This window comes from Metarhizium acridum (genome assembly GCF_019434415.1).
Source record: "Metarhizium acridum strain ARSEF 324 chromosome Unknown scaffold_31, whole genome shotgun sequence".
Taxonomy (NCBI): Eukaryota; Fungi; Ascomycota; class Sordariomycetes; order Hypocreales; family Clavicipitaceae; genus Metarhizium; species Metarhizium acridum.
Window position 1 is genome coordinate 2,445,667 of NW_027094018.1, and position 12,525 is coordinate 2,458,191.

The following is a 12,525-nucleotide window of genomic DNA, read 5'->3' on the forward strand; positions in this document are numbered from 1 at the left end:
ACCCTTGAATGCGTTGTATTTTGTGAACAGAGTTTGGTACCGGCGTCAACCGCCCTTGCTACTTGAAGCCATCACATGCGAAACCTCACTACGACTTCATGTAAATCCACATATTATCGCCATTTAGGTCTACCGTAAATGCTGCCAACCAAATAGCCCTCCGACCTTGAATATCGGCTTTTTGATACTCCTCTCCCTTCTTATTCCCTTGTCGTCCATCATGATGTACAAACGCCAGCATGCCGGGTTGTAAGTAGCCGCCAACTAAAACAAATAAAGACATAGGACGGCCAACCCAATGAAACTACCCAGTTGAGAGACAAAAACCACGCCCCGTTTCGCAACTACTCTAGCCTTCGAATTTCGAAATATCGCCCTTCAAAAGTCGCTCTGACACACTGAATCGCGACAAGGAAATAAAAGGACACCATGACGACAGGGGCATACCGAGAATTTTCTTTGCCTGTCTTGTACTGATTCCCACGGACGGAAAAGAAACGGCTTCTAGATAAGATGCTTGGAACGGAAGTAAGCCCGCAGGTACATAATCTGCCACGCCCAGAGGCCAATCAAAATCCAGGTAGTTGTGACGCCGAACCACTTGACACGGTTGTTGGTGCTCTCGTTGGTGTCGCGGAGCTTCTGCTCTCGCTGGCGGAGGTAGTCCATTTCCTGGACGATTTCCTCGGTCAATTCCTCGATACGGCGGAGTTCAGCCTCGACGGGCTTGAGCTTCTCGGTGGCCTGGATGGCGCTCCAGTCCTTGGCGTCGGCGCCGATGTCGATGTCGAGTTCGACGTGGCGAGAGGCAGGGTTGGGTCGGCGGGCTATGTGCACCAGTTAGTTGGCAGAAGACGCAGCTCGTTGGCTCCAAGGACCTTTGGAAACCGCGACTTACAGCCTGACAACAAGTTCTCGAAGCAAACGTCAAAAGCTGCATCGGTGTGAGACTGAAACGTCACTCTTGACTCGCCGACGATATCTCTAGGACGGCCGTACTCGTTGCCCAATGCATCGCGAACCTGTCATTCATGCAATCAGTACCTGGACTAACCAAACGCCCCAACTGTTTCCCAATTCACCCCTTCCGGCGGAAAAATCCGTGACATACGTGCATGTTGACAACCATTCCATCGCCCTTGAACCCGTCCACCTTAGCCGTGACAACAACCAGCGTCTCCTGTCCGACAAAGTTGCGAATACACCTCTCCTTCTTGGTGTTCTCGCCGCCACTGTGCGCAATAAGATCAAACTTGAGTGCGTTGGCGACCCCAACAAGTACCAGCAGACTGCAGAGCCACTGCAGCGTCGAGCGTTGTACTGCCATGGTGTTTTTGCGTTGCGTCGATGTGTTGACGTTGACATGCAAATAGGGATACGAAGGGAAAGGAGGTTTATCACAGTCCGCACAACATGCAGAGCAGCACCTCTTCGAACTTGGGGAACTTGCAAGGTGTCGCGTTTACCAAAATGGTGTGGAACAGGGGAGCATCCAATCAGGGTTGATTTCGTGAATGCTTGCACCTGGACCCCCCCCTGCGCTCTCAAAAAGCCTACAAGTACCTAGTCGAGTAGCTCCAGATCCTTAGTCATGTGTGGGGCCACGGCGTAGAGTGTAGCCTCGTGTGGATGCCATGGCTCTTTTCGTCGCGACGAGGGCTTCCCGAAAAACCAACATCTTGAACCTTTGGCGATTGAGCTGTCACACTGCTGGTGCTGATTGCTGGACAGGACATCAAAATGCCGAAATGTGAGTCGCTTCCTCCACACCAACTAACGGGTATAATACTCATGCTAACCTTCCAAATAGTCTTTTGTATGCTTGAACCTGCCACACCTCGAATCCCACCCAACTCATCACGAAACTCACACCATCTAGGCGACTACTGCGATGTATACCTCACCCACGACTCCATGAGCGTGCGCAAGGCTCATAATAGTGGCAAGAACCATTTGCGCAATGTGGTAGACTACTACCAACGTACGAGCCCACCATACTCGGTCCCCTCTCCGTCTCATGATATCCCTCCAAGAGACCATACATCTAACAATCTGGCTACAGAGATCGGCCACGAAAAGGCACAGTCAGTCATCGACTCCATCACCTCATCCTATGCTGCCGAGGGCCAAGCACATGCGAACCCCATGCTTCCTCAAAACCAGCCGGGCAATGCTTTCCCGCCACCATTCCCATTCCCAGGTACAACTGTCGTCGCAGTCGACCATAATATGCAACCATACTGACCGTATAGCAGGCGGCCCTCCTCCATTTCCTAGTATGCCTGGCGCTGCTCCAGGCCAGCTCCCCCATGGAGTGCCCCCTCCTCCTGCTGGTGGCCGTGGCGTTCCTCCTATGCCTCCGTTCCCTCTCGGCCCCAATGGTTTACCTGTTCCTCCGCCCGGCGGCCTGCCCTTCCCTCCACCGCCTGGAGGGCTTCCGTTCCCTCCTCCGGGGGCTTCCGGCGCGCCTCCAGGATTCCCTGGTATGCCGGGCATGCCGCCTCCTCCAGGGCAAGGCTTTCCTCCTGGCTCTGCTCCGCCGCCTGGCTTCCCGGGTGGTCATGGTGCGCCTGGACAGGATAGAAGGTGAAAGTTAGAGTCAAAGGGAGAGAGAAACCCACGGGGGCATAATTCATTCGTTCAAGTTTGTATTTGGGAGTCGATTGGCGTTAACGGTCAGCTGAGAAGTAGGTCTTGGCATACCAGGCACCGCAACATTTGGGCAAATCAAGTTCTGCTACACTAGACAGTGATTCATTCAAGCCTTTTATGTAGTTTTCAATTGTACTATTGCAAAAAGGCGCACAAAATTGTTTTCATTCTGCAACGCTTGCTCGGGACAGCAAGACAACCTGTTATTGCAGCACACAATCACATCTATAATACATGCTCGTAAATCTTTCCCTCTTCTGATGTCGTTACCATGCCAGAGACAGCAGTCATCGAAAGCAATATAAGACCGCTCAAGGCAAAAAAATTTGCAACAAGAAAAAAAAGCCATAAAAAAATACGCATCGAAATCAAACTCGCAACAATTCATCGGTATTCCACAATTTCGCAATCATCATTGCATGAGCTCAATCGAACACCGGGTGCCCAATGCCCATACCAAATAAGCTGGATATAACCTTTCCCATAAAATTTCACCGTAATCATAACCCGTCAACGTCATGGCATTCATAACTTGTACTTCCGTGCAAGGTGTGTGCGTCTTCTCAAAGAGTCGGGGAGTCCCCCGACCACTCCCTCAATTTGTCGCCCTTTTTCGTTTCGTCCTTATCACCCTGATCATTATTGACCGATCCCTTGAATCCTTACCCCTTTATTGTCTATATTTGATCAGGATATCCGTTTTGTAGACCTTTAATGTGGCTGTTTCTGATGACATCGCCAACGCCATCGCGAACTTCTCTTGGTCCACTAATCATCTGTCGAAGCTCCTGTGTACGCTTCTCTCGTCGTCTCTCATTCCACATTCGTGTCAGGCTTGGGAGCCCCTCAATCGCGAGTTTGCTGCTCAGCGAAGAAGAGTTGTGCAACTTCTCATGGCTTGGCCGCTTCCGTAAAGAATGCCCGCGCCAGAATCCCTTCTGCGAGTTGCCCTCTGAGACAGGCCGTTGATCATAGTTAATATTCGGAATTTTCTTCAGCGATTCAGAACTTGCTCTCCGACGCATTACTTTTAAATTGCCACTGGGTGTTCGTTGGACTGTGCGGCGTTGAGGCCCGTGGATATCGTCAGCCTCATATTGTTTTTCAGCCCGGGATGGCAAGATCGCGAAAGTCTGCTTCATTTTGGTGCTCAGACTTCGCTTTGTGGGACGTGGTCGATTGTCAACTGGGGGATATCGATAAATTTCGTCGTCCACCCAAACTCTGCGGCGACAATCTGCACAATCACAAAAATCTTCAGTTTCCCACTGCGGACGCCAGTGAGGATGCAGCCTGTCTTGTTCCATAGATTCATCTCCTCTTTCCCCGTAATATGGATCCATGTCGGAATTGATATTTCTGGGCCCTTGTGAGTCGAAAGACTTCCGGGCGCTTCGCGAAAGAGAAAATGTTCTGGTTAGGAAGCCCGGCTGCTTTGAAGCACTAGGAGGGTACCCTATGGAGTGTCTGCGTCGGCTTAGGGCTCTCCGAACAATTGACGATCTTCGACCGGGTTTCCCATTCTCTGGTTCATAAAAACCTGCAGTTGGCTCTGCTTTTTCACTAGCAGGTGTTAAACCAGATGGCGTGGCAGGAATAAAGTTGATCGCTGGTGGGAGTGCAGGCGGATCCGGCGGCGCACGAGGGTTTCGAAGAGGAGAGTCAACTTCCTCCGATGACTGTCGTTGTTCAGGCGTCACTAGGCCGCCTTCGGGGCTGGTAGCTGTGATTTTCGGAGGCTCATTTGACTCGACCGTCTTGAGACCCTTCTCCGTAGAGTCAGATGCATCTGAGTGCTTGGCAGAATGATTCACCAGCAAAACTGATGAGTTTTGGTGGGGATACATATGAATAGCCTGCGCTTCAGATACTTCGAGGGCCGTCCAATTGGTTTCTACCGATACTACGGAGAATGGCGTCGTGCGAGATGAGTACTTCCTTGCTGACGCTGCATCATCGTGATGATCTGTGCCAGGGTGCTCAATTGCAAATCCACCCCCTTCAGACCTAGGAGTCTGCGGAGAGTGCACTGTGATGACGGGTGATGTCACTGGTGGTACTGGCGGTACTGGCAGTGTCGGTATGGCTTGTCCTGTGGCAGAAGACGTTGGTGGTTCTGTAGGCATAGCTGGAGACGGCAATGTCTTGGTAATTTGGCGATGTACGTCGTTCAAAGCCTTAAGACTTTCGGCAGTCAGAGAGCCAGCCCGGGAGGTAGTGCGGCTTGTCGGGGCCGACAGTGACGACGAGCGGGCCGGGATAGTGGGTGGAAAATCAATAGTTCTCTGCTCCGACCGTTCTGACACAGACGTAGATCGGTCCCACCGCGATTGCCTCTCGAAAGACAGTTTTTCACTTGGAAGAGGCGATCGATCAAGAGGGAAGGACCCGACACTTCGGGTCCGGGAATGTCGGCTTGATGTGGAGCGCAAAGAAGGTTCTCTTGACTTTGACTTGTTTGATGACCTTCGATCAGGAATGACCACTACAGGTATGCCGCCGTTCTTCCAAACTTCACGTCTTGCTTGTCTACTAGGTATTGGTTTTGTGCTAGCCGTGGAAGTGTAGCTGTCATGTCGCCGGGCAGGCTCATTTCGCAATGGAGATGAAAAGGGCCATGTATGATCCTGCAATTCAAAAATGTCTGCAACGGCCTGTCGGACCACATGGGCTTGTCTCTCTGAGTTCTCTTCGCTTGCGAACATGCCGTAAGGTCTTCTGTCTTTGAGGTGGAATTTGATTATCCATCAGTATAGCTCCAATCACAGTGGAACGTGAAGACTGATAAGAGAGACCAGACGATCTTTGCGACTCGATATTTCCCTTCAGTTCCAGGGGCGCTGTATTCAATCCTGCGCGCTTTTTCTGCGGGGTTGTTTTGGGCGATGACTTGGCTATGGCGGTACTTTGAAGAGACATGCCTCGGACAGCCTCTGTCGCATTTGTAGGGGTGATCATATTATCTTCTATCGCCGCGCTGTTCTCCGAGGTTGCCCGCGTGGTCCTTGGCTGAACAGGCTGGGGACGGCGTCTGCCCACAGATACCATTCTTTCGAGATTATTATCCCATTTCTTGCTCTACCGATTGGGAGAGTTCCACTCGCCGCCAAACTGAGCCAATTCGCCGTGAGTCGGGGGAGTGTAGCCCTCGGCTGGTTTCGCATTTAGGCGTTCGAGGGCAAGGCCCAAAGCCTGAGGCTTGACCATATGACTAGTGGCGTTTACGGGTACTCGAGAAACTGTAGTTTGCGATGGCGTTGACGAAGTCACAATGGTTTTCACAGCTGACATGACGGCTTCATCCTCAGACGACAGCGGTTCTTCTCGGGCAGTCTTGAACGATTCGGTGCGAGAATCCGTTGCGATGGTTGCAGTCCGAGAGCGATCAAGAGTTGCGGGACGTAAAGCGCGTGGTCGGCTGGCAGGCTGAGGCGGCGTAACATCAGGCGTTGGGGGACTACGTTGATCTGGTGGCGTTGCCGGCGGTCGTTTTGACGAGACTTGGGGTGTTCGAATAATGGTGTCAAGAGGTGGAGGACTAGATGGTTGAGCTGGATAACTACCTGACGAGGCGCGAGAGTAGTTTGGAGGAGTAGGGGGTAAATCAGGGCCAGTCCCTATTCTCCGCGGTTGATGCTTCAAAGTTCGTGGACTGGAGGCTTGGGAGTCTGGGACGCCAGGAAGAGCTGATGTGTCGATGTGTAGGTCGTAGGCTGCGGGCACCGATGGAGAATCGTCAATAGCTCGGTCATGGCGTGGGCGAGGCAGAACTTTGCGCTTTTTGAACTGCCGCTGAGCATTTGAGCCCGCCTCGAATAGGCCTTGGTCATAATCAGGTACTGTCGGTGCCGTCATTGTGGGCGATGAAATGACGGCACTCGGCTTGAGCATGCTCGATGAGTGAGGGGAGGAGACGCAGGGGCAGAGAGATTTATATAATGTTCTCTTGTGTTGACTGTCTTGAAACAAGGGATTCTGTGCATACTGAAGGTTCTGGCGACGCCATTCAATTGGACAGGTGGCTCAACATGAAGCAAACTGGGTAGCTGCCGCGGCGCCAGGGTAACCTTGGATGGGTAATAGATGTCCAGCTGGTCCAAAGCGCGTGGAAGGCAGCAACAAAGATTAGACAAGGGACAATATTAAAGGGGCTCCCGAGGCATGGAAGCAAGTAGGTATGTGTGCGATAATGATGGTGGATAGGGGCGAGACAGGTTTGCGATGCGGATATGGGTGCAGTGTGACTCGGCGGGTCCTGAGGTCTGAGGTCTAAGGTGAGAGATGAGAGATGGGAGCGAAAAAAAAAGACTCGAGCAGCCAGTGAGGGGCGATGATTCCAACAATGATGATGCTTGCAAGCCTGCCGTGCGCCGGTGTGGGACGGGGGTTACGAAAGCCAGATGGGATACGAAAAAGAACGAGACAAATGCCCTAGCGAGGCGGCACAGCACAACGGTCGCGGCGATAGCCGGCGTGTCAATGCAGATTGGGGGTCGGAGTCGCTGAGGATGATTTGATCATTGCATCAAATGAGGGAGGACTGACAGTGGCAGATATTTACCCGGCAATGTGCTGGTTAATATGTCATGTGTGTACGGAGTACTCATAGTTTCATGCTCACTCTCACTTTGCGCAGGTGGGCGGCCTGGCGAAGGAAGGAAGCAAGCAAGGAGGAAGGAAACGGTGCTTGCCGGCTAGCTCATGGCTTCGTCAGTTGCATGTCATTGGATGCCGTTGGCGGAGTGGCAGCCCGGCCAAAGGAAGGAGGAAGAGGGTCGCAAGGGAAGGAAAGAACTCAAACGACGCGCGGGTCCCGCTTTCCTGCCCGTAGTGCCCGTTGGAGTGCCTGTCCTGAAGCCCCCAGGACCTGGTCTGAAAATGACGGATGGGCTTTTCTTCCAGTTCCACTCCAGAGCCACCTCCTCCACTCGTCTGTCATGTTGTTTCACACCCGCCAGTTCCACCCGTCAGTTGCACCCCTTGCTTTCAATGCTTCCCACAAACTGGTTGCACGGCCATCCAGAGGCCAAGGCTGGATGCTGACGCCACCAGGGCCGCGCGGGACGGCGCGGAAGACTACGCGGTTTGCAGGCGAATTTCACCTGACTGATTACCGAGTAGTTCACCATCCAAACGCGCCGTAACTAGTCTGGTGGGTGCGGAGCTAGGTAACAGCGCACTTGTTGGTCAGCACCTATGAGCTTTTACTGATCTTACCAGACTCTGCCCAATACCCATTTCAATTCCCTTCAGCCCAGATGCCTGGATACCCTTCTGCAGGAGTCCCGAAAACGTGGAACCGTGGAGGGGCAAGGCTTGCGCAACTTCAAAAGCCTAGGACAGGCGAACCAGGTGGCTGGAGCGTCCCAAGAACGAACACAAATCGTTCCGTATTACCGAGTAGAACGGATTGCCCGTTCTGCGTCTCGATGCCTCTCGCGGACGACACTTGCAACCGTTTCCCACACCATTCTGGTAAGCTTTGCATATGGACATCACCAGCCAAGCATCATCCATCCCCCATCCTCCAACATCAACCATCACCATCTAACTCGGACTTTGGCTAAGAGAGCAGCATTCGCCACCGTCGCCGAGCAACTATTCAAACATTGAAACTCCCGATGTCCTATCAGCGACATGAACTAGCGGCAGACAGCCCCCGAGGATGCTGTGTCATATGTCGCTGCGCTGGGCGACATTGTCAACAGCCTGCGTTCTGGTTCCCTGTTCTGCCCTCGCATTGGTAACTTGAACTGCCGACTATTCCGTACTCAGTTCTAAAATATGGAATGCCCAACTCACCCACCACCCTCCATTCCGTACAATCCGAATGAATTCCTCCACCACTCTACCACCCTGCATCCAACCCTTGCAGTCTGCTGCAGTCCGGTCATGTTACTAGGTTGGCACGAGGCTCTCCGCAGTCCCCATCCTCCATCAGCAGCAACATCCCTAATGTTTTCAAGTCGACCTACCGAGTAGGTTTCGTGACAATCCTGACTGCTGGGACCTGTCGCCGCACTTTGTCCGCCTTCACACCGGCGCCATAACGCTGTCAAGGCTCCGTGATGTTGCGCTCCGCGCTTGATCATGTGATACACTGATGCAATTCAACTCGGCTTTGCTTTGCGGTTCTTGGGACCTATTATACCTATAAGACGTCTGGCCTGAATGACATTGCTCTATTTCACGCCCTAAGCGCTCTTTCCTTCTCGTGTGAGTCTTTGGACTTGCAAAACTCGTTTCACTACGCTGGCATAAAGCGGGTTCAAAAGAACAGTTGCATTATCTGAAAACAAAGTAAATTTTTATTGCCACGTACGGAGTATGCACAAATGCAATTTAATACCGAGGCATCCAGGTCTACTGCACGATACACCAGCAACAGCTTGACAACCATGTCGAAAGGCCTATTGAATTAGGCCTTTATTATGCCCTGGGAGTCATGGCTAACGGGACGCCAGTTTGCAAATCATGCTTGACGTACTCCGTGTGAGAGCAGCATCTTGCATGGCACTATCTCTACCCTCAGCAAAAGGGCGACAGCTTTGAACACCTAAATGGTTCTTTTTAATCATGATGCTAATATTGATAGAAGAGGGCGGGTGTAATTTGTTCGCGCACAAGTTACCCGTCTTTGAGTAATAACCACCAACATCTTCGATCTTTAAATGTCAGCCAATGATCTTTCCTTAGCCTTGTTTGCGCCTACGTTTGCGTTTGCACTGGTTGTAACGAATTGGGAGTTGACAATGAGACACATGCTACTTCTCACTTTCGTGTCACTTTCTTCTTAGTTTTCTCTCACCTGACTTTCACCTACTTCTGACGACATAACAGCATGGACCGTATTCTCCCAACGCCACTCACTTTGAGATCCTCAGCAGCAACCAAATTTTAGAGCCCAGAGAGTATTTTTTTGGGTACTCATCGCATGACAACGACACTCTTCCTATGGACTCGCACTCTAGAATCACAAAAAGTGGTGCGAGTCATCGAATGAACAGACCAAAATGTGCCTGCGACGAATGTCAATTCGAGTTCGAATATGAGACCCTGACACTTACGCCGCCCTCAGACTTCACCCGCACGCTCAATGACGATGAAGTTCGCTCTCTGCTGTCCGGTTTCATCAAAGATGCCACTATTGCCAGAGCTTTCTTGAAGAATAGCCTGGAGAATCATGGGGACGCTATCATGTCGCGGTGGAGGAAGATGAGCCAAGCCAAACGTCGGGCAGTTCTCGAAAAAATCGAGCCCCCCATTGCAAACGAGATAAGGTCGGACATGCGATGCCTGTATGATTCGAGAGTCACCCACTTGGGTAACAGAGATAGCATCATTCGGAAGCAGTTTTTATTGCCATGGTTGAGCATTAACCGGCTTACGGCCAATGTATCCGTATTGTTTGCCTTGTTGCACGTTCGAACCGAGTACCATCCATATGAGTGGGCATTTTTTGACTTGTGTCAGCTAGGTGAACCCTGGAAACACGAATACCTCAAACTCGAGTACTCAGACAAATTTATCTACATGCAGGGAGCACGATATGGGTCAGTTGTGGAGGACAGTCATTATGGTGTTGTCCACCACGTTCTTGGGTTACCCTTTCCTCAAGCATCGTCGGTCCTGGAGGCACAGGCACATTTGATGACTTTACTCTGCAAAATTGTTGAGGGCGTACTCCATGGTGCCGATACTTCAATTATTCATGGTTGTGATAGATGGAATTCTCAAGTCGCTTCTGGATGCAAGCACATCGGGAAGGTCGAGTACTGGTCAACCTACATTAACCAACCATTTTCGAGGCCAGTAGGCGAAGATCTGGATTACATCATCTCTTTGGTGAGATCCCGAATAGAGGAAACTGAAGATCACTTCTACAGCCTTCAGATGAAGCCAGCATACTTTCGACAACATATCAAAAATACGTACAACAATACGCACTCCCAAACGATCGCAGAGGCTGAAGCCAGGTTGGGTGATGCCTTGTTTGTTGAATGTATCCTGCTTTTCTCTCTTGGAGACTGTGAGCAACAATGCATCGAGTTGAAGAGCAACAATGCATCGAGTTGAAGAAGCTCCTTTACAATGAAATACCTCCTTCAGAAGATAGGAACTGTCTACGCAAAGCTCAGGTGCGAGCACTCGACCAGTTGGAGAATGATATTTGGAATATGGCTTGCTTTCATAGTGTAAATCTCTACCGCGCTATGACAAATTCTGCAGAATTCAAGCACTTTTTTAACTACGAAAGGGTTCTTTCATTCTCACCGTGTATACCAATGCATGCAGCCAGATGCCGAATAAGTCAGATATATCAGAGAGATCCGTCGGCATGCTACCTTCTCCACCTTGGGAGACTTGAGGTTAGGATGTGCCAGCAATTTGGGGAGGCAGGCCTTGTTGCAGCCTTGGAACACCATCTCCAAAACAATCCTGGGGAGCTGAAAAGAGTGAGTCCTGATATGATGCGCAGCATCAGCACCATAGCCGCCGCAAGCGAAGCTACACATCATTTGAAACTATTTAGGCACAGCTCGTCATGGACTCGGATGAGGGAACGGGACGAAGACGAAATGATCGCCCATCAGGATTGCGCAAACTGCGTGTATTGCAGACAGGAGAACCCGAAAGCACAATCAGAACCAAAATCAAAAAGAAGATCAGAATCATTTGAAGAGGTCGGAAAGCTGTTGTTGCGTGACTTTTACAATAGGCCCCCGCCGAGTGGCCCCAAAAACATGGCTCGACTCCAGGAATCTAGGTATCAACGACACAGTATAGAATTGTTCTGGGAAAGCATGCGTAAGGGAGTGAGATGTGGTTTCGAGGAACGGTCTCTCCGGTACGAGACAACCCGCAGAACAATTGCTGCCCTGTCAGTGCATCTCACTGCTGAGTACAAAGAGGCCATACAAAGGGAAGAGGCGTCCTTCGCAGAAATTGCCGGGATAAAGCCCGAACCAAGCCCTTTCGTGCATTTTGGCTGTTCCAGTTCCGGCAACTACAACCCAGTCCTCGAACTGGCGGCTCATTCGGACAAAATCAAGACCAGGGGCACTGAACGCGTTGGTTCAGAATCTGCCATAGAAGATAACGGCACCACAGAGAAGCCAACGGTCAAAAAGAGAGCAGTTCCAAAACAACAGCTTGAGATATTCCATCTCATTTTCCCTGTTTCTTCTGAAGAAAGATGCAGAACGATCAAGTGGGATGAGTTCGTGCACTCCATGAACCACGCCGGCTGCGTAGTAAGCAGCGGGGGCGGTTCGGCAGTCCGGTTCGAATTGCATAGCACAGCAGACGACCAAGGCACCACGACCAGCAAAACCATTATATTCCACCGCCCTCACCCGGTTCCGAAGATTGACCCCATCATGCTACGCTCCGAGATTGGCCGCCGGTTGACCAGGCGGTTTGGTTGGACGAGAGAGCATTTTGTCCTGGCTGGTGAAGACCAAACTCCAGGCGAGACGACGATAACTACGGGGGAACAGCTTTAGCCAGGATTGGACCGCTGTAGGACACAATTTGTGTTATAAGGGTTAATTTTTGAAGTACGGAATGAGAGTGCTGTGTAGATGATAGCTCTTCTAAGCGGAGAGAAAGATGTCTGATGAAACTGCATATTCACTAATGGAGCAGGGGTAGACGAGAATCAGCTGTTGAAGACGACAGTAAGCCCAGAGATGGGAAATACAAAAGCTGCATAGTTTCATGTCTTGCAAGGGTTATGGACGCAATGTACTTCACACAATGGATGGCTGTGAGAGTAAACTAGGAAAAATTCCAAATAGGATTAAGGCAGCACATGGCTCTTTCGCCCCAAGGGAATGCGCCCAGTCTCGTAAGTCTTTAAGCATCATCGTC

The 12,525-nt window shown here is 51.1% G+C and overlaps 5 protein-coding genes across 5 annotated transcripts; 2 read left to right on the forward strand and 3 right to left on the reverse strand.

The window, feature by feature from the left end:
- Positions 1-15: 15 nt before the first annotated feature.
- Positions 16-1,452, reverse strand: ERV25 (vesicle coat component). Its single transcript, XM_007811990.2, has 3 exons — positions 1,112-1,452; positions 899-1,022; positions 16-827 (listed from the first exon to the last, which is right to left on the reverse strand). Exons 1-3 carry the CDS (start codon positions 1,325-1,327, stop codon positions 505-507), a joined length of 663 nt encoding a protein of 220 aa, XP_007810181.2. The 5' UTR covers positions 1,328-1,452; the 3' UTR covers positions 16-504.
- Positions 1,453-1,678: 226 nt separating this feature from the next.
- YHC1 (U1 small nuclear ribonucleoprotein C) lies at positions 1,679-2,876 on the forward strand. The gene is made up of 4 exons (XM_066118912.1): positions 1,679-1,750; positions 1,811-1,981; positions 2,063-2,200; positions 2,256-2,876. The coding sequence occupies exons 1-4, from the start codon at positions 1,741-1,743 to the stop codon at positions 2,588-2,590; spliced, it is 654 nt and encodes a 217-aa protein (XP_065976434.1). The 5' UTR covers positions 1,679-1,740; the 3' UTR covers positions 2,591-2,876.
- On the reverse strand, positions 2,426-5,728 carry J3458_005635 (uncharacterized protein). The gene has a single exon (XM_007811988.2). The coding sequence runs from the start codon at positions 5,355-5,357 to the stop codon at positions 3,330-3,332; it is 2,028 nt and encodes a 675-aa protein (XP_007810179.2). The 5' UTR covers positions 5,358-5,728; the 3' UTR covers positions 2,426-3,329.
- Positions 5,729-5,730: 2 nt separating this feature from the next.
- On the reverse strand, positions 5,731-7,299 carry J3458_005636 (uncharacterized protein; the record flags this gene model as incomplete). Its single annotated transcript, XM_066118913.1, has 1 exon — positions 5,731-7,299. The coding sequence occupies exon 1, from the start codon at positions 6,541-6,543 to the stop codon at positions 5,731-5,733; it is 813 nt and encodes a 270-aa protein (XP_065976435.1). The 5' UTR covers positions 6,544-7,299.
- A 4,097-nt stretch (positions 7,300-11,396) lies between these two features.
- J3458_005637 (uncharacterized protein) lies at positions 11,397-12,158 on the forward strand (the record flags this gene model as incomplete). The annotated part of the gene is made up of 1 exon (XM_007811987.2): positions 11,397-12,158. The coding sequence occupies one exon, from the start codon at positions 11,397-11,399 to the stop codon at positions 12,156-12,158; it is 762 nt and encodes a 253-aa protein (XP_007810178.2).
- Between the last annotated feature and the right edge of the window lie 367 nt (positions 12,159-12,525).